At 38.9% G+C, this 26,450-nt stretch overlaps 1 protein-coding gene and 1 long non-coding RNA gene across 2 annotated transcripts; one reads left to right on the top strand and one right to left on the bottom strand.

The window, feature by feature from the left end:
* Nucleotides 1–13,428, top strand: LOC146594171 (uncharacterized). Its single transcript, XR_014896253.1, has 3 exons — nucleotides 1–288; nucleotides 5,496–5,657; nucleotides 11,867–13,428. It is a non-coding gene; the product is annotated as an uncharacterized LOC146594171 (long non-coding RNA).
* LOC146594170 (riboflavin-binding protein) lies at nucleotides 11,093–26,129 on the bottom strand. The gene is made up of 6 exons (XM_085308122.1): nucleotides 26,018–26,129; nucleotides 24,277–24,433; nucleotides 23,376–23,475; nucleotides 22,084–22,212; nucleotides 16,379–16,490; nucleotides 11,093–11,420 (listed from the first exon to the last, which is right to left on the bottom strand). Exons 2-6 carry the CDS (start codon nucleotides 24,413–24,415, stop codon nucleotides 11,184–11,186), a joined length of 717 nt encoding a protein of 238 aa, XP_085164248.1. The 5' UTR covers nucleotides 24,416–24,433; nucleotides 26,018–26,129; the 3' UTR covers nucleotides 11,093–11,183.
* Nucleotides 26,130–26,450: the final 321 nt, after the last annotated feature.

Genomic DNA, 26,450 nt, shown 5'->3' with positions numbered 1-26,450 from the left:
CCCCCCGCTGAGGGCGGCTGGCGTCCGGCGGCGGCGGGTCCTGTCAGACGGGGGCCGCGGAGCTGGCTCGTTTCCTCTGCACGCTGCCTGCTCAGCGGCCAGAGAAGGTGCCTCTGCCTCGGTACCTTTGCCTGGCTCTCTTATCTATGTGCGTGCTCGGTCGCCTGGCCTTGCTGAGGCCGTTGGCCCGCACTGCCTGCTCTGTAAGGCGGTGCCTTCTTATAGGTAATTAAGCTGGTCTCCTGCTAGGTTCATCAAGTAACCCTAGTCCTAGTGCTGAGAGAACAGGTGAGTAGCAGGTGTGGATTCACTTTATCTGTTGCCTTCACAATCTCKGTTCCTCAGATTTTGCTCCCTGAACTGGGCTCCTAGCCTTTTTATTTTGACACRAGGGAGAAACAGAAGTGCTGGGGGCAAAACCAGAGCTATCATCTGGGTGAGCTTCAGAGACTGGGGACAACCAGTTGTCCACACCTCAGCAATGTGGCATCAGGGTTTGCACTGGCTGCAGGSAAAGCCAGCATGCAGACCGTCTTTCCCTGTAGCATCATGCTACAAGTGAGGCCTCTTCATTCCAACATTGATGTTTCACCACAGAGCCATGTAGTGCCATGTGAGGCATAAGAGCCAGCACTGATCCTGAGGTAGTGCATATTTCTTAGTACCTAAGTTCGTTGAGTTACTGCATGCCTGAGTACCGACTAAGGAAAGAGCATCCCATACTGAGTTACACACACGCATTTTCCAGGTCTGGCAAAGCTAGCACTGGTTCTGATTTTTCTGATTTTTTTTCCACACCATTCCAGCAATGTGACAGGCAAAGCAAAAAATAGCCTCTTGGAATGCTTCCGTATCTATTTGCTGTGAGACTGGGAAAGAAAAACATGTCTGCTTATAGTTACAATGGTCTTGGTCCTCCAGGCTTTTCTCATGATTCTGCATTTCATTGTAATAACTTATAAAAGTGCTTCCAGAAGGAATCTGAGTCATAATACTCTGTGGGGATAACTGGTTTCCTYGTTCATCAGCATTTCATTCTTCACAGCAGAATGGTAAAATTACCTTTCAAGCTGATCTTAAAAAAATACCCATAGAAAGTACAGATCTAGATAGATAAATAAGGTTTCTGCAAGCACACACAGTTGGATTCATGCTGCTATAACAGTATAAATTTTAAGCCAGGCYAATAAATGCTTTGAGATTTTTTTCATTGATGAATCCATAAAAGAAACCAGACCTCTGTTGCACTGACATTTTATTCATCGGAAGTGGCCTGTGAGTAAAAGGCTTAGAATTCTCCCAAATGCCAATGGCTCAGTCAGAGGCTGATGTCAGCGGTTAGACACTTGGCTAGTATTAGGATTTCACACCATAGTGCCAAATTTACAGACACAGAATGGCGTTGCTGAGACTGCCGAAATTGCCCTGAAGGCCTGTCATGTACTGTATTACTGGGGTTGAATTGTTCTGTCTCCAGAAGAGGGCACTGCTTTAGCATTTTTCCTTTATAACCAGGCACAGCTGGGCAAGATGGAGCTGGTGATCCCGTATGCTGTTGTGCAGCTGCGGWTTTTCAAACATGTCTGAAACTGTATTTGGCACTGTAAAATTGCACTGTGTGATGAGGAACAGTTAGAGACAAGAATGACAAGTCATTGCAGTGAAAGAATTAAAGAGTCTTCTATTTTAATTTGATAAGTTCCTTCCATGACATTTGCCAAAAAGCCAGCTGAATGTTGGCTGACGTGTAGGTCAGGTGACAAAGAAGGCATGCCCTGTGCTTCTCTGTTTGTCCCACTGGCCATGCCTGCACAAAAGTTCTGCTGTCATAATACTCGGTGAGAATAATTTGACAAACAAGCTATTCAGGCTTTCTCTTGAAGAACCCCTGCACTGTGCCAGAGCCCCAGGAAGCATTGCAGTCCTTCCTGTGTTATCCCACAGAGCCCCGTGGCTGAGATTTCCCTGGCTGAAGGCTTCTCAGTAAAACCTTTTCAGCTGCATGGAAAACATTTTTCTGAGCTGAATAAGACATCCTTGCTCCCTCTCTCAAATCCTGCAGATGGTGCTATCTCTACAGAATGGTACTTCATAAATGTGCGAAAGAAATGGGTAGCTAAAAGGTGTCTTGCTGTGTGTGGATGTTAAGCTTCTCCTCTGTCATCATAGAAAGATTTCTGTTAAGTAAGATCCYCCCCTCCCCCAAAGACAGAATGTTTTTAGTCTCAAAGAACCTAAAAGAAAAATAATTAATTTGAAAGTGCAGTTTTGCTTTTCTGTCTTCAGTCAGACCTCTCCATACACATAGCGACTGCAGCGCTCCATGGCTTGCACTGAGAAGAGAGTTATGACTTGTGGAAGCATGTCCATTACGGCTGTAGCTTTGGGGATCCATCTGACTTCATATTCAAGCGGGACCCCCAGGTGATCCTTGAGATACTGGCTACTGAAGTTCTGTCTTGCAGAAGAGACACAAAACGGAGGCACTGGCTATTTGTAGATATGACAAACCCAAAGGGATGTTTTGTGATAGGGAGTTACTTTCSATCGCAGTCAATCAAATTGTTACAGGTCAAATTCCTCTACAGTTGCAATAACTAGGTAATCTTTGCTTTCCATTCCAGCTGTACTGTATCTCTGCACCTTGTCTTCTGTGCTAAGTCAGCTCTTACAATCTTTCAGTAATACAGTCAGTTGCAATCTTTCTTTTCAGTTGCAGTCTTTCAGTTGATCTGTTCTTACCCACTGCAGTTACTACTCATAATTTTTAATGCACTTGGTTGATGCTGAGACCATCACCGAAAATGAAAAGAGCTTTTTGTTTTGGTGTCTAGGTGACAAAGCCATCATAAGATAAAACCATTTTTCTCCATTTCCCAAAGTTTTGTAACAGTTTGAACTCAGATGTCTGCTGGGGAGGCCAAGATTGCAGAAGTATGGTACCACCAAGAGTTTACAAGGACTAGAAATAATTCTAGTGTACACAGTCACATCTGTTACATTTCTAAGACACCTTCTCTCTGTTAAGGCTTAAACTTGTCCAAATATCCTATTTACTCTGGATGTCATTGCACGTACAAGACAACGATGCAGGTCAGTGGTCTCTGCCGATGCACAGCTTGTCAAGTGGTGGGGTGATGGTATGTGCTTCATGATGGTTTGTCGCCCCTGCAGGGATGAGAGAGGCTGCTGGGGTTCTGCACATCCATGCAACACAGAAGAGAAGAGGCTTCCTGGTTACTTTCAAGGTTTTTCTCAAAGAGAAAGTGGCGGATAATCCATTATCGCCCCAATGGGACTGGTTATCATGTTGTTTATTCTCAGTCAAAAGCCTTTAGCAAGCCACAGGCTCTGATTCTAATTAGATGTCTTTATAAACCTGTTGTCCATTTACATATTTATGTGAAATGTAATCTTTAATGGGTGAAGAAGCTTTCCTTCAAGGTCTGAATGTTTCCCATCTCAGAGGGAAGAGGCATTGTACTTTGCAGTCAGTTAACATATTGTCCAGACTTTAGCCAAGCATGAGAATACTCTTTGTGGGCRAGTGTGGGCCAGGCACAGGAGTTATTCCTTCATTCCTGCTTCAGTTAATGAATCCTGATGTTTATGTGATTTTGTGTAGTATGGAAGATTTGAAATGGAATTAGTGGAAAGGTAGAGAGCAAGAGGCACCCCAAAAGCTAGTCTTTCTGCATAGGCAGCCCCAGCATATAGGTGTTGGTGTGAAAATTTGGAAGTTTTCACACCATCAGCAAAGTGGTGATATCTCTATTTGTCAACTGAACTGTTAGCTGGGAAATGTTAAAGTTCATTGAAGTGCCATGTTATAAGATTGTTCTCCCCTTCCCTTCATGTTTATAAGCTGTTTAGTAACTAAGTACATTTATTATCCTCACTTTATTGTGGTTTCAGGTAAGGGTGATTTTAATGTAACTGCTGGTTAACAGAGTTGTCAGTTCAAACACGCTTACCAATCCTTGAAATGGGTATGGAGACACTCTCCCAAGTATCCATCTATCCAAAACATTGTCTCAAATGTACCAAACAGACTGTGCTAGAGTCCAGCTGAGTGGTGTGATGCCCTCCAATGACCTGTCATATCCAGGGCACCCATTTGACAGGCAGCAAAAGCAGAGAGCCTTTCCAAGCTGTAAGAGCCTCTGGAGAGAGTGGGACACTCCCAGTGAATAATACGCAGATAATGGCTTGTGGTTTCAAGACTACTGGCAATATTTCAGTGTTGTGTGCTGCAGGCTTTACCTTGAACTAGTGCTGAGCTTGCCAGGTAGAAAAGTCATTTTTGTATGTTGCAGAATAATCAAAACATAAAAATCTCTTTTAGTCTTAAGATATGCCCCACCAATGAAAGGATTCTGTCATCTGACCTACTTATGTGGAGAGGTTCATGTTCAGAGTATGCTTACCTAGCAAGAAGTTTGGAGAAATTCCAGTGAAATGCAAATGTTGTGCAACATGTGCGGCTGCAGATCTCCACTGGTTAGAAGATTCTGGTGTTTAAGCCATAGGTCTGGAGTAATTCCAGGCAACTTGATTTAAAGTAAACATCCTGGATGCTGTGTGTCAGATACTAGCACAATATTGTTTTAGTCTTTCTCATTTCTCCTATGGGAATAATCATTCCATGAAGAAGGAAAGTGATCTAATGAGAGAATTAACTCAAGAGCTTGAACAGTGAATTAATCACAGCTGTCTGAGAGGGGAACCAAGGCAAACTCCACAGAGGGCTCTCTGCATTTCTAAGGAAAGAGGCCAAAAGAATACTAAGAATTTGATAGCAGTTAGTGATTAAAACAGAGACAGGAGAGTTATGCTTTTAGTAGCTGAAGGAAGCAAAACTGTAGTGGAGAGTTTCCCTTCTGCTGTGAAATGTTTCTCTTCAGTATGTTGACTTGCTGTAAGMGGTATCTCTGCAACTTTTTCTTGGAGATGTTGAAAGATGATAGATTGTTGGAAACTGATCCTCATTGTGCCCTAACACGTATCTGAAGCGAGTGACTGATTTCATGACTTGACCTGTTTTTCACTATTGTCTAGTCCTGCAGCTTCATACTGAATTAGACCTGTTCACTGAGGTGACCTTATTAAAGATGCAAGATTTCTTTTGCCATCAGGAAGAATGAGTTGTGCTTGAGAATTACCAGTCTTCAGGCACATGGGGCTTTCAGTCCTGGCATTAGTAAAGTTTGGCTAGCTTTCAAATTGTAATCCAAATACTAATGCTTTTTGGACTCTTTACTTAACTGTTCTTATCTAAATCACTGAGTTCCCTTGGATAATAAAGTATAGCAAACACAACAGACCCCTGAGCTGTTTAGAGCATGTGACAAWTTTTAAACAGATTCCAAATTGTGCAAAACTTTTGAACAGAAAAAAGGGAGAACCTCATAAAATATGCATGAATTCAGCTAATTTTATTCCTTTTATTTTATGTAATCATTAGATATGTACCAAGGGCATGTTCTTTCTCCTAGAAAGCATTGCACTTCCATTGACAAAGCTTGTGAGCTGGCTTCATCGAGAAGATGGATAGAGTTAAACTCTGCCTGATACCCACCACATTCCGGAGCCTGTGCTGCAGCGGGGTCATTCCAGAGGCAATGCCTCCATGGAGTGTGAGACACGTCATTACCTCTGTGAGTAACCCTTAGTAGGGTGTCTGCAGGTCCTGAGAGTGCTTGCAACRTGGGTCAGGCCATCCAGGGCTCTGTATACACTGAAGCCTCAAAGACTGAAACCTCCACAGTGTAATGTTTCAACCATAAGAACACAGTTTACTAATTAMAAATCCCAGCTCCTTTGCTGATGTGTAGTTCCATTGCCATGTGTTTTCCAGGTTGCATTTTTCTCTTCATTTACCTTTCCTAGGCGCAAGTATTTTTSACATCCCTTTGTAGAATTTCATCTTTGGGGGTTTGGACTAGTTCTCCTGTTAGAAAGATCATTTGTATTCTAGTCCTGTCATCCAGAATGCTTGCAAAATGTCTGCTTTGTTGTCTGACCAAACAGAAGTGTTGACTAGAATCAGAACAGACCCTCTGTAATTCCTATTAAAAGATCAATCTGAGTTTAATAACAGTTTACTCATAGTAGTATTTCAGTATATTTTTAASCAGCTGTGCACCCATGTTATGGTGATTTTATTTGCACTTTAGTGCTCTTGGTTCACTTACCAGTGTGTCACATCAACTGTTATCAAAACCCTTAAAAAATTCATATCTCATCTACAGTTTCCCACTTTTCAGCAGAACAGTCRTCTGTCAGCAAGGGAAATTAGCCCGCTCTGACATTATTTATCTTAAATAAAGTAACAATGATTATTTTTATCTTTTCATTATCCTTCAAAGGGCTTGGAATGTGATTGTTTAGTAACTTGTTCTACTGTTTTTTGGGATGCTGAGGTTTTTGAAATATTTTTTTCACATAAAATCATTTTTAGATAATAACTTTTATCCAATGCTCACCTTAAAATGCACAACTTTATTTGCAGAGTGAAATGAGGTTCTGAAACAGAATTTGTCCATGCTAGTCATAGTTCTGCAATACTTATGGTGATGTGATAAGTCTTTTACTGACACTCTACCACTCAGTTTGCTTCTCACTACTTACCTTGCTCTTAGGTGTTTTTTTGAAGTTTAATTAATATTTATAAAATACTCTGAGTGAAACCTGTTCATGAAAAATGCAGTAGAAGTTGAAAATGTCATTATTGATGAATACTGTTTTTTAAAAAGAAAACTATATTGTAGTCAATATCAGTGAAGAATTACAAAGTATAACTAACAATACTAGAGGAAATCTTGGCTGGTGCGACTAAACTGAAGGTGAAAACAATTGAATAATCTGACCAAGAAAGCCCTACCATGGCAGAAGATGCAGAGGGCAAGTTTTGTTAATAATGCTTAGTATTGAAATATATGCAGAATGAAATATTTGTATCACAGAAGGATGAAGACGTCCTTTTCWGTCTGCAAGTAATTAAAAATGAGGTTGATTATCATATGTAACAATATTTTTTAAAGTAGCAGGCTCAGATAACCTAGACTGAAGAGCTGTAACTCAACTTGGAGATCTCRTTTGTAATAAATCCTGGCATTTCAGTGACATTCCAGAAGACTGATAGTATTGGGCCAGTATTTAAGGGAAAAAAATAAACAGAGCAAGCAGGATGACCCAGCTAGCTGTATTATGGTTAACGTGACACCCGTTCAGAAAAACATAGTACAAAAGCTGATACTAGGTGAGGTGGTAAATGAGTCAATATTTGGCAAYAATTTTACTTTTATCAGCATTGTCTTGCTGAGAAATCTGAATTAATTTCTGATAAAGGTTGTAAGTCTGATTCTTACAGGTTAGTGTAAATATTACAGCATGTTTCACAAAGCATTTAACCTACCATTGTGGCATTTTAATTAAGATCTTAGTTGAGTCCAGTATTACTAAGTATGCATGCCAAATGGATAAAAAATTGGTTATTTACAGAATTGAAGAGATAGTAGGCAATGGGAAATCATCATTCAGTAGCAGCAATTCTTCCAGGATTGTATGGGGTTTAGCATTAGCCTGCTGTTATTTAACATTTAAAAGAGCAAACTGATAGCATAGTCAACTCCCAGTACTTTATACCTGAGAAAATATTTTGGACTTCAATTATCAGGGCTACATATGCAGAGACATTTTAGTTGGCTGGGCCAGTGTGGGTGCAGAAGCAGGACATGTGGTTTTGTGCTGTCATGCATAACAGGCACTTACCAAATCAGGTCAGCCTTAGCTGAGGATGTCTGCAATCATCGGTAACTTTGATCTTTTTTTTTCCCTGGTTCACCTTCACTGCATGCTTTTGTAGTCTGATTTTTAGTGATTTGTGTTATTTTTGTTTTTGCTTTATCTAAGTTATCCCAGCCAGTTTGTAAATGTTAAAGCACCACTAGTAACATTTTTGAATAACACAAAGATTATCTAGGAGGTAAATTACTGTAAGTACAAAGCAGCTAGACAGAGCAAACAGTGACTTGGGAAAGCTGCCCCATATGAATGAAGATTTTTAATACAGCCAAGTACAAATCAATAAAGTTAAGAGCTAAGATCACAGTTCACAATTCTGTGACCAGGCGGCTGTATCCTGGAACAAAATAATGTCAAGAAAGATTTAGGAATCCTAACACATTGACACTGAAGGCATGCAAACAGACAGAATGATGCTGTTACAGAAATGGGCAATCCAGTCTGGGAGGGGTGTGTGGAGGTGAAGGAATGTGGTCCTCTCTGTATGTCACCTCTAAAGCTAGCATGGAGCATAGTTTTGATGTGTACAGTTTAATTGGAAAAGGCACAGAGAAGAACCATAAATATGACTTGAAGGGAGACGAAATGTCTTATAATAATGGAATGTCTTATATTAACAGACATAAACAAAATAGATGGAGCTGTTCTTATTCAAAATGAAAACTGAGAAGCAATTTGATTATGTATATATGCTACTGAGCAGGAAAACAGCGCTGAATACTAAAGAACTCTTTAGTACAAAAGGATTTAGCAAAGCAATAGTTGAAAGCTGAAGCAAAACAAATGTTAAATTAGGGATACTCTTTAACACTGAGGAGATGTCAAGAACGTTGGCCAATTGTCCATTGTTTGAAGTTTTAAATCAAGACTGAACCTTTTTCTGGGAGATAACTTGTATTTGAATAAAACATATCTGGATCAATCCAGGAATAACCAAAAGATATGGAACAGCTTCTATGCTAGGAACAACTCTGTGCATCTTGACTTTTTGGCTTAGAAAAGTGATGAGTTAGAGGAGATACGATACAAAATTATGAGTGGCCTGGTAGTAAGGAGTAGGGACCAAAACTTCACTCTGTTTCAGCAGACAAACTAGAGACAATAAATTAAGCCATTAATCTCAATACAAGGAGATGGATCTTCATTCAGTGGGTAGTATTCCTGTGGAAGTCACTGCTACAGGACGTTGTGGATTTTAAAGTTTTACATGAATTAGAGGGAGACTGGACAAGAACTAAAAGCAAAATCCATCAGGGTTATTAAGTAAATGCCTCACCAGGGGCCTGAGAAATCAGAGTATCATTCATGCTTGAACTCTTCTCTCTATTGCCTATTCACCTGACCACTGAGACAAGACCCTTGTTCTGATAGATACTTGACATTTCCTTGTGTTAGAGGAGGCTCTAGGCAAAATGATAGTGTTTTTGTTGTACAGTGGGTTGGACTAGGAGATCTAAAGGTCCCTTACATTCTCAACCAAGAAAGGATAGGTATTATTTATTTTCCAAGTGGGATCACAGAAGAGTTAAATAATTTGCCGTATACATCAGGAATGTATATTTATCTATGACTAGTAAAAGTTGTAAAAGTCATGAACAGGAGTTAAATGTCTTGGCAGCTTAGCTGCTGTAGGATCCAGTGCTATTCAAGAACATGTATTACCTGTCTCATGGGTGATCCTGAAACTAGAGGTGAAAGAACATTTGTTGAGAACAGTTTCAGTGGTGATTTACCTAGAGCAAAGGGAATAATGGGGTGGGAAGAAAGGGAGCAGAGACACAGACAGAGACAATTGTGCTAAATGTAACTTAGAACATGAAGGAAATCTTTGGCAGTGGGGGTATGAACAAAGCTGGTATTATGGTGGTGGAAGAGGAAGATTAATTCTTGAATTTTGAGCAGAGCAAGCAGAGAAATTTCTGCTCTAATTCAAGTGCTCCTTCAATCAAGAAGGACAGGAAAGAACAGAGTTTAGTGAAATAAGGGAAGAAGGACTAACAGGGCTAATGAAAAGCCAAGTTCTAGTTCTTTCTTTTAAAACAGTAGAACTGACAAATTGAGTAAGCATGACATGCAGATGTGACAAAATATCATTCTAAAAACAATTCAGTGCTKGTGGGAGTTATTCCAATGTTAAAGATACTAAAGAAACTAGTGGTAAGCAGAGCATGACCTAATGGGTCTAGCATTACTATTGCAGCTGTGTGAAACCTCAAAAATAAAATAAACATCCCAGTGAAGAGAGTGTGCTGGATTTTTAACATTCTCCTAGTTTAACAGGATGTGCATAGTCATTGTGTTAATTGTCGGCCAATCATTCGTTAAATCGTTGTGAGGTGCCTATCTCCATAGCAGGCACTGAGGTGCTGATTTTCATCATTTAATAATCTAGTCTCCCCAAATTAAATCATTCGCATAGTTGCCCAGGTGATGTCACTGTGAAAGGCTGTACGGAGTGGCCTGTTTGCTTTCCAGTGATGTCAGAGGGATTATGCAAGTGCAAGTGAAAGCTGGATTTCTTTCATCTTTACCTGAGGAGTCCCYCTGGGACTGGTGCAGATTTTGGGTTTACTTTGACAGTAACAGTGATGCTGGGAAATAGAATTTACTGACAGGAGAAACCTGATTGCAGTCCTCCCTAGGGAACATTTCCATTTGTCAGAGATCATTCTGTTTGGAATCATTCAGTGGGACTAATAACACTCAAAATTAAACTTCAAATTTGTATTGTAGGAGAGTTTTATACTGATACTGTTTAAGGTAGAATCCCAGCACAAAAATCTATGCATACCATGTAATGGCAATACATGGATCCAGGGATTTATCTAATATATAAGCAATACATGGATCCAGGGATTTATCTAACAATCCCCCATTTTACAAACATGTTTTTGAGATACAAAATAAATAATTTTTCAATTGTCAGTAACTAGTCCCTGGTGACCTCTTTCTGCCTGCAGCATTTCTTCTTTATCTAAGCAGAATCTGGCACACAGGAACTTGTGACARAAAAGCAGTGTGTCTGAGCAAATGATTTTGATTGAATATTTGGTGCATTATAGGCATARCTTTCCGGAGATCTGTAATTCTCACTGTTCCACCCTAAGTCAGTGGGAGCTGCCTGTGCCTCCCATCTTTGAAAGCCAAACCCTAAATGTTACCTTCATGCTTCTAGTTGTTCATATCAAGTCACAACAGTACACCTGTGCTAACCTGTTAGGGAGTTTTATGATGCAGATGCAAAAAAATCATAGATTAATATAACCAAGCATTTATTTATTATGTCCTCAGAAATAAGGGATAAGGCAGGCTGGCATGATGCCCTGAGCCCAGCCTCCACAATGATTTCACTCCTCCTGAGACACATCCACCAACATTCATCTTGTCTCTTCCCCTTCCTCTTCCTTTAGTTTCTCAAACTTCAGGAGTTTCTTCTGGCAGGCACGCTCCTCACTGCTGCTTACACTGGAGCTTTCCTCTGAGCTTTCGGAGAGGAGATACTTGATTGCTATCATGTCCTTCTTGTTCATTTGCAAGCAGAGGCAGGAGGATTCGCTCACCTTAAATGACTCCCCCCACATACTGTTGCACATGTCGGTCCCATTTACATACATCTGGGTGTCAAATAAAAATTGCAGCAATTACATTTAWAAAGAATTGAGTAAAAATTAATTTATATTAGATTGGTTAACATTTATCATTTTTTAAAATCRGTACTAAATTATTCTAAAAAATGCAACCTGTAGTCATCCAAACACTCTCCTGCTATGTGTCATGTCTCATCACTTCTCAGAGATCTTAAAATATTACCACTGGCAGAAGGTATTTGCCTAGTGTGAGGGCAAGTCATTAAACAAAGCACAAAGTGATGAATGGCCGAGCCCTTTGTTTCCACCCAGGGTCTGACAGCCTAGCCGGCTTTCTGGGTCTGACAAACTGACGTTGTGTGTGAGACATACAACTTGTAGTATGTCAGGACACTCTGACATKTCTTGGGATCTGAGTACTGCTGAAAGTGCCAGACTAACTGTTTTGAAAATGGTAATCTTTTTATCTACAGGCTAAAGGCAGCCCAGTGGATTCATCACTCAGTGGGATCTCACTGTGCCTGCTGCAGTGTACGTCATGGAAGGCCAGGGGCAGGACCTCACAGATGAAGAGGAGGGACAGAGCTCAGAAACTGTTTGAAGAAAAGAAGTCAGACAACCATGGTCCCCCAGCCTGCCTTGAAAGTACTGTGTCTGGCGGTGCACAGAGCTTTCTGCTCAGGAAAATATAAACTGCAGCTTCCTGTACTCTACGCAAGTCAATCTGTCCTATTCTTGATACTACCTCATTTTGTAAGGCCTGTCTGTCATAGCAGCAATACAACCATGCAGCAAAGAAATATCTTACTTGCCAAACTTACATCATGGCAATCTCCTGTCYTCCCAGCTTGAGTATGCCTAAAGAGTCTTAGCTTAGGAGTTATCATGTCCAGCTGCAGGGTAGCCTGGATATGCACTTTATCTTGCTTGCTCTTCCCCCATATGTTTGTGGTTGAAGTTCAATCTTTTCTATTCCAGTAAAGGAGACTTTAGATACTCCCAGAAGCAAAGGCAAATATGAAGTTGGGGGTGGGGGGTGATGGCTGGACTAGAAACCTTGTGAATTAAGGAGAGGGAGTGTTGTTAATGAGTGAAATGGACCAGGCAGCAGGTCTATTGGTCTCCATTACTGTGTCACTGATTCGCTTTGCCACCTTGACCATGTCACCAGCACTTCTCTGAAGAAAGCTGTGTTTGATCTGTGATAGCACAAGTAGTCTTTGTGCATCACATTGATTCTTTAATCCTACAGCATTTCTCTTAGTGCTGTCATTTCTGGATATTGTGCTGGGTTACCACTGTCACCAACATATGTAAAGATCTGACTCTGTGTTGTCATCACATAACCTTGGAGAACTTGCGCTTTATGGTTGGGAGATTTCTGCAGGAAAGGTGCTCCGAGTGCGAAAAATTAATGKTTGCAAATGTAAGTCTACTATGGCGAAGTGGGTCTGATCATTGGTAATCCTGCAGCTTCTTCTGCTCCACCCTTTTTCCACCATAAGCTCTTCTTACACAATGTGTCTTTGTCTCCCTGCAGGCAAGGCAGTGCTGACCTGGACTGTGCAGGCAGGCAGATGAGATTGTAATCATCTCTTGTGACTTAGAAATCTGTCCTTTATGAATAATACAGASTCCATTCCAAATAGCCTGAAAGGCTCTGTAGGCTGTAAAATAACTTTTCAGTTTTACACTGGTCCTAGCAGGGGCGCACTCTATGGAAACTGCACTTGCTGGAGGAGGAGTGTGGAGGCCTGCTAGTGCACTGAGAGCAATAGCAGAGTCAGGGAGGGAAAGGCTGGAGCATCTATTTTTCTCCTTGTGTTCTCACCGCAGTCAGATCTTAGTTGCATCTTCCCTGCTCTTCTTGTGCAAGAGCCATTATCCATCAGCTTCTATACAGGTCCTGGATTTCTACTTACTTCTTGCTAATCTGTTCAGAAACTATTAAGAACTGTCCTGGATTTTCTTAGGTCCTTATGTAAGAGACTATTTGTATGTCCTCCAGGCTCTATAAAATATTCATGCTCTTCTACCTGTTAAATTAGTCATTTTATTTTGACCTTCCTACTAACTCTGCTCAAATTCAGAGTGTAACCAGAAAGCTGCAGCAAACAAACACTGCCCACAGCTCATTTAATAAACCTGTCCCTAAATTACTGCAAAGGCTTCTAATTCCTCAACTTCTTGGACAGTGTGCTAATCGGTGCACTAACGTCACTTGGAGAGTGCTCTGCTGGGAAAATGATAATGTGTGCCTCGTAAAATTTAAGACAGACCAAATTAGCCTAAAACTGACTATGATCCATTGTACATTCTTAGTATTTAACATTTGTTCCAAATACTCCTTAAAACCACTTGCATGTCAAATGTAGAGCTGCTGATTGCTCTTCCATATGAACCAAGGGCACCTAAAGAAATAAAGTATCTTTCTACAATGCTCTGACATTGGAGAAACTTCCATGCCTTTTAGGTAATAGTAACTTTGCTTCTATGAATTCAGTCCAACCAAATGAGCCCAGGGTTTGTGTTATCATTTCCTTTTTATATGGTAAGTGTAGGGTTTTTCTGATTGTTACCAAAAATGCTGAAATGCTTATAATGGCCATGGAGGCCCAATTCCTTTTATTTCTCATTTTAATTAGTTTTACTATGATGCACATTTTCTCTTCTTCACTAGATCTCTCTGGTGATTTTACTTGCACTTGTTTTTCTATATAGCTATTTGTATTAATTTCTTTAGTTTGATCACTTTTCTTGTTCTCTAATGACAAGTCTGTATGTCTGCAAACATACTTAACTAGTACATACAATGGGTTAAGACTAGGTTATGAGGAGTAAAGAATTATAGGATAGCTGTAAAAAACAGTCAACTGCCACTGACTGTCAGTGTGGCAGAGAAAAAGGAAACAACAGTGCTGCACATATTAGCAGTAATTCTGATTAGAAGAGGGGGCTTATCTGAGTAGAATAAGGACCCAGAGACTTCTGATGCATCTAATCTGAAACCTTCAGGCAAAAAAATACAARTTATTCCAGTTATCTACCCAATAACATTACATTTCATGAGTCAATCTGAGGCTGAATTGTTGAAAGGCCTTTTTTTTTTTAAAAAAAATCTCTTACTGTGTTATTTCCAGCCTTTTTCTCCAGTGATCTGCAGACCATGTCTGAACAGCCAATAATTCAAGCAACTTTCTCAGTTACTGGAGTTTTAGAGCTGTCCTTGACTGAAATTTTAGAATTCATAATATTTATTCATCACTTACTTAAAAGACATCCAACATTAAAAAAAAAAAAACAGAAACTAGCCTGGATATATCGTTTTTAGGCTAACGTTATCGGTTAGTTGCTCCACTCGAACATGTGTTAACTAAATATGTTAGGATGTGTTAAAGATGTCCTGTGGGTTTTGTCAGCGAATAAGTGACTATTGCTTGAAACTGGTGTAGAGTAGCAGGGAACCTGCTCTGAAGAAACATCATCTTTACTCTTACTTATCATACAAGCTTATTTTTGGTGAAAAACATGGGCAGTTTAGGGTGTGGTTCTGTGTTTAGTTTAGGAATGGCTGCATCTGGCTCCAAGTGATAAGACTTCTGGATTTGCTGCATGTTTTTCCCTGTAGGTAGTATATTTTCTTTAATAAATAAGTAGAAATGAATTCAGAGTTGAAACCTGTCTCTGGCCCAGGGACAGCTTGAACAGGGCCTGGAGATCATTTATGGAGATTATCATTTGACTTTGATTTCAGCTGGAGCTACTAATAATTAGCACATCTTGGAAACTCAGCTGTTATTTTCCACAGCAACTTGTTTTTTGGCCACTGTCTTAAGCCTGATTAGTATCACTTTTGTAAGGCAGACACAAATTCTGCACTAACTTGACTGTTACTTCCACTTATATCAGTTTCTGAACTGACTTCTTTAAGTATGAGAACTTGAACCACATTCAAACCAACGAATCTCAGATCTCTGCAAGCCCTATCACCAGTCCTTAACCACTACAGATTAGTCCTGTTCAGTTCTTTGTTTTGAACAGTTTGCATGTGCTCAGTGAAGCTCAGCTCCTAATAATACTCAAATAATTTAGCAGTCTTGAATTGTATAAACTTGCCATGATCCTAAACTTAAGTATGTCACCAGAAAAACTCCTGACACTTAAAAGGTCTGTGGATCAGGTTCCAGGCAATTTTGTTTCTAGAAATCTTGTCAGTCCTCATTTTATACACTTTCATGAATAAAATTAGTTATCCCAACCACTAAACTTTCTCAGAATGATGGGCTGTGCTCTCAGAAAGCTTGTCAGTGCTGCTCTTTAATCACCAGAATAGGCTAGATAGAACAAAGTTAGCTCTGTCTAGCCCGTGGCAGACACAATGGAGAACATGCTACAGAGATGCCATAGGTATATGGAGAATAAAAAGGAGACGGAAAAACGTAAGGGATTTGAGAGGGATTTGGAGGATAGAAAACCTGAGTATAATAATGTAGAACAGAGAAGAGGGCAAGGAATGCCTAATAGATAAGAAAACCTTAAAAATTCTGTAGTGATTTGGAAATATACATCCCAGTTTCGAAAGAGAGAGGTATGTAAAGCCCTGTGTAAGGAACTTTGTAAAATGTAACTTAAGATCTCTTTTTGTTGTATGACCAAAGTTCATTTACCTTTTGCTATCTAAATCCCACTGTGTTTAAAATAACTACTGCTGTTTGAACTTTGTCATTGGATGTCTACTTTAGTTTCCCAAATAGTATGAATGGTGATAAATAAATCTGTGATAGAAGTATGTATATATATTTAGAGAGAGAGAGAGATCTACATAAATACAAATGTTCTAAAATTTATATTTTTAAAAAATCTGATGTAGGGATAGCTTGAAATAGCTGAAGTAAAATAATCTACCTGTTGCATTTTGCATCCACATACTAAAGCAAAAAACTTGTATTTTTTAAAGCCATGTTTGACTGACCAGGTTTTCTTACCTCACTGTATGGGATGCATTTATTCTTACAGTGGTTTATTCCGCTTTCATCCCATTCCCAGTCTGTCAGCCAGTTATAGACACATATGGAATCATCTTTGCAGGCTTCGTACCTTCATGGAGATTATTGTGGAAGAAAAAGTTATTCTCTCACTGTTTTTCAGTGGGTTATAGAGATTCAACTGAAAACGTTTATGTGGGCTATGCCAGTAACGTGGAATGATCACGTAGCACAGTTGAGCAATCTTCAAGAGATGTGCACATTATATTAGCTTTAAATGTAAGTAAACTCCGAACTGGCCAGGAAGACCTAAATATCAATGAGAACTAAACAGTTCATTCACTGCATTCTATACTTACAGATTTATATAAAGGACTTATGTTCTGAGGAGCAACACTCACTGATACAATGTTTTCTTCTTGGTTACGCTTGCTGATGTTACTCAGTTGAAAAAATATTTCTTGTATGGGAGGGAACTTCATGAATGCTGATGGTCAGCACTGTGTCATGGGGAAGGTACTCTAAGAGCGAACTGTACTGTGAGGGCGATGGTGGGAGTACTTGTATTTATGAATTAAGATGGGAAGGGAAGAATGATAATTCTTGGATGGGGGATTGCTGTGAAGAATATTTATTGAAATAGGGAAAGCCTATAAGCAGAAAATCATATAAACTAGTAGGATGTCAGCTCTAGAATCATACTTTCAAAAAAGTTAACCTGGAAGTGAAGGAGGAAATTTAAGGGTCATGTAGCATATAGAGTTCAAACTGTTTACATTTTGAGTGGTTCTTAAGTGATAATATAAAGAAAAGCCTGGAAATAGGCTAGAATCARTAAAGTGTGCAACTGGCTGGTCTATGTAATGAGACACCACATGGTTTACATCATTTCCTTCCTTCCGCTTCTCTATATGTTCTACTTTGTGGCTCTTACCTTCCTTAAGAATCTCTACCTGCAAATCAGTTAACATCTTTAATATAGTCTCAATGGCTTCAGGTAGATCATTCGCACCAGTAAATAAGAATGCCAAAAACCATGAGCCACAGCCTTCAAAAAGTAAGACTATCTCAATATGATATTTAAAATTAATCCATTTGGATATCATTTCTCTATGTCTTTTTTAATCTTCAGGGTCATGTTTCCAACACTGCTTTGAAATCATGAGGGATGCAGAACTTATGTTTTTAAGTGAAAGATGAGCTTAGCATGTATTTGCATAACTGCAGGAACTAGACATTGCAGTACATCTGCACATGTAAAAAGGCAAGAACATGCACATCTGAAGAACATTCGCATGTTCCGAGCTTTTGTGCTACAGACCATTTTTACTGAATAGTACCTGGAGTATTAAGCCACAGCCTATACCAGGTGTTGGTTCTAGGTGTTTGTTATTACAAGCACAAGGACTAATTAATTACAAGTGCTTAGACCAGTACATGCACAATTGAAACTGACCTTGAGTACTTTTTATTGCAGTGGTGACTAAAGTGATTTTAAACATATTTGTAGTACAGTACACACAGAAGCTATCCAATAGGATTCAAATGTTCCTGCCTCTTGTTTCCCCATTGAAATCAGTTTTCAAAAGTCAAGATTTATGCTGAAGGACTGACTAGATGAAAAGCTCTATTGTGACTCAGTGACTTATTAAACACCTGCGTTGCAAAAGTTCAGCTTTTCAAAGCAGCTCTTTGACGCAGTGACCAGAACACTAGAAAACAAAATCCTGCATATTGTAGTGGTCACAAGCTATTGCTATCTTTCCAAAACACTCCACATTTTTTCTGTCTCTCTGCCTTGGTGCAAGGTAAGCACAGAGTGAGTAGTGGGAGAAAGGGCAATGCCAGATGAAGAATAGTCCGGGTCTGGACTAAACAGGTTTAGGGCAGAAGATGGAGGTATTCTTATATGTGTTCATCCATAAATCTGCTGMCAGAGCTAGGGGCTGCAAATTGGTAAATTAATATAATGTGATGCTAGTGAGCGAGTCCTGCCAGTTTGTGCCATGACTGAATTTCAGAATAGGGACTATAAGAATAATTGGTTTGTTGATTGTTAGCTGCTGTGTACAGCCTGACTGAAAAATAAATATAGAGATAACTCCCTAGTGAGAGCTCTTTCTCGAATACTACTCTACCTGCTTGAAGGCACACCATAGTTAGGAGCACGAACACAAAGTTTTTGTTAGTCACCATCTGTGAACTCTGCACATACTAACATCAGATTTAACAATTGTCGTGGATTCTTCAAGCCATGTAGGCATGTCCTTTACTTTAAGCATGCACTTAAATTCATTGCTTTCCAGCAAAGTAGTTCAGTTTATACTGTCAGCTGCCTAATAGTAGCACTTCAATTGAAAGCAGTTATGCCATTTCCATGGGCTTATTTGCTTATTTATTTATTTAATTTGGCTATGTATTTTTCAGTTTGATGGTGTCTCTGACCAGGGTTGCTCTGTGGCCTTTCAGTGAACACTGCTGGTGCCTGGGTGGGGATGGGGTAGAGGAAGGAATGAGCAGCCTGGGGTTGGGAGAGGCAAAACGGCTTCGTTTGAAGTCAGTGTCACCTTCAGTTATACATTATACATTTCAAACTTATGAATATGTATTGCAGAGTTTTACTGAGCTGAAGCATCTATGCTAGGTATCCTAGGGAATCTGAAATAGATGTTTGTTAAAGTTTTTTTTATTTTTAATCACTATTGCCTGTTGAATTGTCACATGAAACGTTCCTAATTATGATTGTTGCCTGACTCTGTCCTTTGCTGTATAAGCAGGCAGCAAGGCATAATTCTATTTTTATGGGTTTTTCTTTAGTCTTTTAGGAACTAATTATTAAGCTAAATTTATGAGAAATAACTTCTGAAAGTCTGATTCCTGCTGTTCAGAAACCCATAGTTGGTTTCTACAAACATTAATTAAAACCTATGAGAAACATAAATATTTGAAAGATCCTCCCCTACCACAGTAGCTACCCATGCACACCTGGTAGGATATTTTTATTTTAATTTTTATTWAAAAAATTTATCTTTATTTTTTTCATTTTTGGGGGCCTTTCCCCTTTTAAATGACTCAAGGGCATTTTACAGGTGGATCAGAAAGCATCTTGCCCATAACGCTTTTTGAAAAGCAGTAGTTTTTGGACTAGTGGAAGCAAGGAATCCTAAGACAATAGGAAGAAAGGGAAGGCCCTAAGCTAGTCAGATGGATTTCTTTTAAATGAAGTCACTGCTCATTCAGAATCCTCTGCACATTTCTGGCCACAAAGACATACAGTACGCAGCAGGCACACTCACGGCATGTAGAGAAAGTAGGTCACATCACTAGCAGTGCTACAGCACACTAAAAGGACTCCAGTGAATAGGACGTGAAAAAAAAAATGTTACTTTAAATTGCCAGAAAGAGTGGGAAATCTGTCCAAGCTCTTTTGTAGCCTCTAGCCTTAAGAAGGGTGAGGAAAAGGGATTGACATTGGCATTAGGCAGGCATACAGACTAGCGTGCACGGTAATGGATCATCTTTACATTTTTGATTCAGGCAAGGCATCTGTGACGCCAACAGGGGCAATAGATCATTGTTCGGTATTTGTTTAGAGTAGAGTCTACTGTCTGCCAGGAGACTCTCAGTCCTGGCAAAAGGGACTGTTTTTCCTGTATATCAGCTCTCAATCTGCTATAGCACATATACTTCCCAATAACAAAAGTTACAAAATGCTATTTACTGGAGGTTATGGTAATAATCAGGGGCAACTGAGGGTTTTGGGATGTGATATTGACCTACAATATACATTTTGGATATATGAGATTTCTCATATATACTAAAGCTGGTTTAAATCAATCCATCACTGTGAAAAGACTTTTCAGTGGRTGCAATCTAAATTTTCAGATTTCTTTCATTTTATGCTTTTATTGGATATAGCAGCTTGATGACCTTGATGTGACGACTGTTGCATATTCTGCTTATATTATTTTGAGATACATTTATTTTAGATACTGGTATTCTATCAGTTTGGCTGTTACACCTAATCTAAAGCCACTGGCAACTCCAATGYCCAAATATTCAAATCATTTCAAATTTCATTATATTTGGTTCTGAGGTTTGAGGTTCTGAGTATTGAGTCAAATTCAGGATCTCAGTTCTTGTCTTCAAGGCAGTCAATAATATGGATTCAGTTTAAAAGATTACCAAAAGTTTAGGAAAGAGGACTGCAAATGACAAATCTGTTCCAGAAACACATGGAATTTCCTAACAGAAATAAAATTCATTGCTAGAGGATATTCTAGGCAAGCTAATAAATGTATCAGCCCTTATCACTATCTTCCATTCCAAATGCAGGCTGTGTTTGTTGTTTCCTTCTCTGGCACAAAGCAATGCAGACAAATTTAAMGATAAATCGTACCAAAATACTGCATTGCACACATTACTTTCCCTTTGGAGAGAAGATGAAAGTGAAAATGGATCCATGTGACAAATAATAGTAAAGTTGCATAAGCACTAGGGAAAGCACTGTACAGAGCAGCACAAATCATGTATCACCATGTGTGCAGTAAATGCTGTGCTTCCAAGGAAAGCTCTTTTGTAAGATTTTTAAAAGTATTAAAACAAATTTTCATGCTTTTTAAAGCAGCCTGAGGAATTTGGACATTCACGGTTAATTATTTTCAAGTAAAGCTAGCAGTTTTGATCCTATGGTGTGAAACAGCCTGTGCTGTTGTACTATGTTTCACAGCAATTTACCCCTATAGAAAAGTTACTGTGGTTACTAGGCACAAACCCAAAATACAACATTAATGTGATGCTGGGTTTTATATATGCAGGGATGACACTATTTAAGATCTAACATCTCATAATAGTCTTAGATCACTAAAAAAATCTAAGCATCCCACTTGGATATAATGCTTTTCTCCAAGACTAAGGCCAGATAGGTGCTGGGCTGTCCAACTCTATGTCTTCCACTGAAAAATAAATGCGAGTCTCTGACCCTGTATTTTGGGAAATAAAATGAAATGCTGTTATGCTTCCTCATTATTATTACTATTTTTAGCATTAGTTGGCTGAAAGTTTCTCTGAGAGTCAAGCTTTTAGGCTTAGTTTTAACAGAGAGGGATGCTGGAAACAAAGAGAAAAGGCCAAGAGTAAAAAAYGAACCTAATTTGTAATATATATGAATTTAAAACCATAGAGAAAGTGGCTGCTTTCATGATTTCAGTGCATTTCATACACAGAGGAATAAAAGAAATATATCATGAACAAGTACTCAGATTTAAAATCCTAACTGCGTAATCTGTRTTTTGTAGCTCGCAGACATAGATTTTTTGAAGGGTGGGCAGACTCCCACTGCTGTTAGTTCCCATCAGTGTGGTGTGAGCTCCTCCATCACATCAGGCAGTTCTGATGCCCCTGCATAGCTTCCTCACTGACGGCAGGGCTGTGCTGTCTTTGAGCTCCTAAACTATGGCAGAGACAGGCTCCATCCTGATTAATCCTGTGACATTATTATTTTGGGGGTAGTAGCTTAACAGAGGAAAAAGTAGAGGCAGCAAAAAAAACCCAGTGAGCAAGGAAAACAGGTGAAAAGCAATAAAGGTGATGCAACATTACAGAACCTACTTACCACTTGCTTGGGAGCTCTGGGCTTTCACGACCTGAGTAATAAAGGTGTATTAAAGCTAAACTGAAATACTTTGATAAAAAGCTGAACCTACCAGTCATCACAGAAGCTTTGACACACCGGAACAGATTGGATAGCAGCAGTGTAGTTGGGATGGATCCAGTGAGCAGCGTGTGGAGAACACCGGTAAAAGCACTCAATTTTCTTTGTGAAATCTTCACAGCTGTGGCAGGTGAGAAAAGCCACAAATAAACCTGTTTCTTAGCATCAAGGTTATAGCCTCCATTTTCTAGGCCTGGTTTGAGGTGGATGCAACATTACAGATCAGGAGAAAAAACTTAGAAAAGCATCCTTTTACCCTGTTTGTGTCTAGGTTCCAAACTCATTACTTTGGCATTGTGCACAGGCTCTGACTGTGCAATTACCACAGCCAACTGAAGAGTGCACAAATGTTTCCATGCATATTTCAGCCCTATTTGTGTAAGCTTTCCATAAACTTTTGAGGCCTTGAGTTTTCCTGGCAGAATGACTCAAGGCAATAATAAAATGTAGCTTAAAACTATAGTACAAAACTTCTTCTATGTTGTAGTCTCATGATTTCTGTAATCTTTAGATTTTCCCACAGCCCAGATGAAGTTACTTAAAAACACATACTGTTGCTGCTCTTCTGGGAGTGGCAGACCATAGCTGTTACTTTTGCACATCTGTTTTTGCTTAATTATTTTGTACTTTCCTTCTTTTCTTTCTATAACTTACCATGTTTCACAGCTCTAACATCTAACAGGATACTAAAAATCTTAATTATGAAGACATTCTTCATGGTTACAAAACCCATGGGACTACAAGCATTTTTCTTATAAATATTCAGAAGTTTCATTTCTGGTCTCTTCTGTACATTTTGTTTGCAAGGCTTAGTCATCTGCTTTACAAGAAAGGGGAAAAGCCTTGCCTATATTAACTAGGGGTCACGCTTTCTGGTACATGATGGTTGCTTTGCACAGCTACAGAGGTGCAGTGTGGTTGTTACCTGCTGAGTTTATGACTACTTTGCATTGCCAGATTTCAGTGGAACAGACAGGTCTGGTTCTAAAATGAAAGAAAACTTTAAAATGTGTAACCCTTTTTGATAAAATGGCATAAATCAGTCTGCACAAAGTGTGTATGTTTAAGGATTCGTGGACTTTTGTGAGAGGAGAAAAAGAAGAGCAGGACTTTGGTYTGGTGAAAAGAAAACATGATGGGAACTAGGGTGGGTGGCATCCATCACCTCTAGGGCAATCTAGCGACTTTCCATCAGCAGCTCCAGGGGGAGTTAACACTAGCTGCCTAGCTCCTACAGCAAAGCTCTACCGAAGCAGGACATAGACAACATCAAAGCTGACTTACGATTTACTGAGCTGCCCACATCTGTTCCAGTAGCTCTTGTTTATTTTAATTACTGGAGAATGAGCCAATTGCTCTGTGAAGTTTGCATAGCAACAGGAAGCTGTTAGGAATGAAACAAAGATCTTGCAATAAGGATTTTCTTTAACACTATATTTAGAAGACTAAATATTTAAGATTAATCTTTTTTGGCCAATAAGAAGATAAAATCTCTTGGTACTAACTGGAACTACTTAAGCTGTTACATTTTTGGCACTGGAAGTGGCAATAAATGCTAAATGAGATGAACTGCCATCAATATTTCTTTGTAAAGATATACAGCTCACTCCCTTTCCCCAGAGCAGTTCGGCAGTGTTTAGGCAAATGTTATATACTGGGGGATATTCATTTTGAAAGCTATCAAACTTTACAAGAATTAAATGTAATAAATATACCTACTGTACTTTGCTTATTACAAAATTTTGATTTTAACCTTTTCCAATTGGTGTCTGCTACAATTAATTAAAAAGTGCTGTTTTTAATAAGGCGATATATTTAATAAGGACAAYGTTTAATTCATTAATACAATCAAGAGAGAAATATATATATTTGAAATATGTTTATACTTAATCAAAATAGGCCAGATTCATTTTGTGGTAAACTTATTTAAGTAGATGGAGTAAAGGAAAGAAAAACTTGCATCAGAATTTAAAAAAGATAATAAATAAAGCCAAAGGGAGTTTTACAGTTGACTTCATAAGAAGCAGAATTTGACTCTTGACTTGAATGCAGCAAAATGCCAATGAGGGAAGCTTTCAAATGCAACTTCTACTGCATCTTAAGTATTTTCAAGAAATCAAAGGAACTGCCAGACAATTAATGAATACAATGCTGTATTTTGAGACAAAGATTAAGCCACTCTTACATTCAGAATACAGAGTGCATTCCTGCATGTTTGGCTCAAGACTTGGCTTCAGTTTGTGAGTTTCTCCTTCCAGACAGCTGTGCTTTTTGCAGGTAGATGATGTTATGACAGCAAAGAGGGCGACAGCAAACCTCAACATTGTTGATCAGTACTTTTCCTGTATGGTGAGAAGACTTTATTTATATCCGTTATTTATAGTAAAAGTCATAAGCTTAAAGGAAGGGCTGCTTTAAAAAGCACATATACACACAACTAAAATACCCTCAGCAAAGATGTGTGTGTAAATATTAACACCCATATGTCCCTCTTCTCATTGCTTATGTCTGAATAAACATATTTCTGCTATGTATTTTTGAGGTTTGGCAGCTAGTGGTAAAAGCATTAGTTCAGGCTTTTTATGAAAAGGTGTTATAATTATCAGTATTATTTTCCATTCTTTATGAATTCTACTCTTTCTCATGTGCTATTTTTACTACCTCTGCCCCCTGAACAGAGATTTTCTGTGGCCTGTCTATGAAATTCTTCAGAACTAGTATCAGTGAGTGAACACTCTTGCTTTCACAGTGTATACATTTCTTTTTCATGGTGTTCCACTTAGGCATAAATATGACAGCAAAGCCTTAAAGTAATAGATTAAGAATGTGTAGTAAAATTGAGTTAACTCTTTAAAAAAAAGATTTCAAAATTTCAGATTTTGTACACTGACTTGAATTTATCTTTGAATCCTTTCAAGAGACTGCTTCATGGGATTTGAAAGAAAGACTGATTAGTTCTAAAAGYTGCAGAGTTCTTTTGCACGCTGGGCAACCATACATTTAATACAGCTACAAGTGAGCTAATGGACTGTAAAATAGTAGTCAGCACCTGAGCTGGATAAATTAAGTAGATAACTTGCCTTCTGTGAGACTTTGCTAATTTATACTTCAGAATCTGGTCTGTTATTTTCTGCCTGTTTTGTAGAGCTCAGTCAAAAGGGCAAGATAAGAATGTTTTATCTGGGAAACCAAAATTTCTCTAAATGCAGACTACATATGAGTGAGCTATATAGGTAAATCTAGAACCTGTTACATAAATCAAAGCATAATTCTTTAGACATGTTATCAACTTAACACTTCATTCTTTAGTTAAATATCCCTGTTACCTTTTTGCTAGAATTTTGCCTGAATAAGGACTGTATTTCCTGTACATACCTAGACTTTTCAGATATGAAGAAAACGACATGTTGCAGAAGAAGAAAACTATACAGTTTCTCACTAATTTCTCACCTCTCTTGCTGTTCTTCTAGGTGATACTTCTCCCTGGAACAGGGACACAGTAAATTGCTTTTCTCATTTTCCCCTTTATATACACACCATCTGGTAGCAGTGCTCCAGCAGTTGTTTGCCCTGGAAGAGTTCCTTGGCCTTTTGGAATGCTAACATAGATTTAGCTCAAAAGCAGATGCGATGACCAGCACATAATGCCCTTTTATAGATTGCAAATGTGGACAAGGTAAACAGGAAAGTACAAAYGTAGGTTAGGAGAAAAAAAAAGCCAGCCCTCTTCTACCAAATGTAACTGCCCTCCCAAACTTATCAATGATTCCTATTATTAGTAATTCTTGGTTTCATTTTTACAAAAGAGTCGTCAGGCTCTCAGCAGAGATTAGGACTGAATTAGAGACATTAAAAACAACCCACATCATATTTCAGCCGAACTAGCTTAATTTTTACTATAGATATGACAGCTTCCCTTGTGTTACCTGCTAAATTTATCGCAGCTCCTAGAAGAGAATTCCTGTCTCCTGATTCGCAGGTCTCGTCTCTTAGATCAAAAGATCCCTTTTAAATGTGCTGCTGTTTGCTTTGGCTGATGTTCCTCCCTCATATGTGACTTCCAACAGATGTCACAAACACTAAAAAAAACCTTGCTTATATCATTGATTCCTGCTTGGATTTTATTGTGAAATTTCATTTCAATTTCATTTCATACTTTCTGCAGAGGATTCCACATCTCAACATGAACAATCATATAAAGTAGACATGGTGATTAAAAATAGTTGCACTTACTCTCATAGATCAGTTCTCACTGACATTCTCTAATGAGTGACACCAGAGACTATCTTCAAATTGTGTAGCTGCATAAGGAACAAAACATCTGCTGTTTCTGTGTTTAAAATGCAATAGTGGTTTGCC

Source organism: Rhea americana, unplaced genomic scaffold, assembly GCF_003343005.1.
Source record: "Rhea americana isolate MKP2758 unplaced genomic scaffold, rheAme1 scaffold_27, whole genome shotgun sequence".
Lineage (NCBI taxonomy): Eukaryota > Metazoa > Chordata > Aves > Rheiformes > Rheidae > Rhea > Rhea americana.
This window is presented reverse-complemented; position numbering and strand designations above follow the sequence as displayed.

Coding starts and splice junctions, on each gene's coding strand:
- LOC146594170 (XM_085308122.1), bottom strand. CDS start 24,415: ATGTTGAGGTTTGCTGTCGCCCTCTTTGCTGTCATAACATCATCTACC. Junction 16,491..22,083: donor CAAAGCTTCTGTGATGACTG/GTAGGTTCAGCT, acceptor ATCTCCATGAAG/GTACGAAGCCTGCAAAGATG. Junction 11,421..16,378: donor AATGCATCCCATACAGTGAG/GTAAGAAAACCT, acceptor TTTGACACCCAG/ATGTATGTAAATGGGACCGA.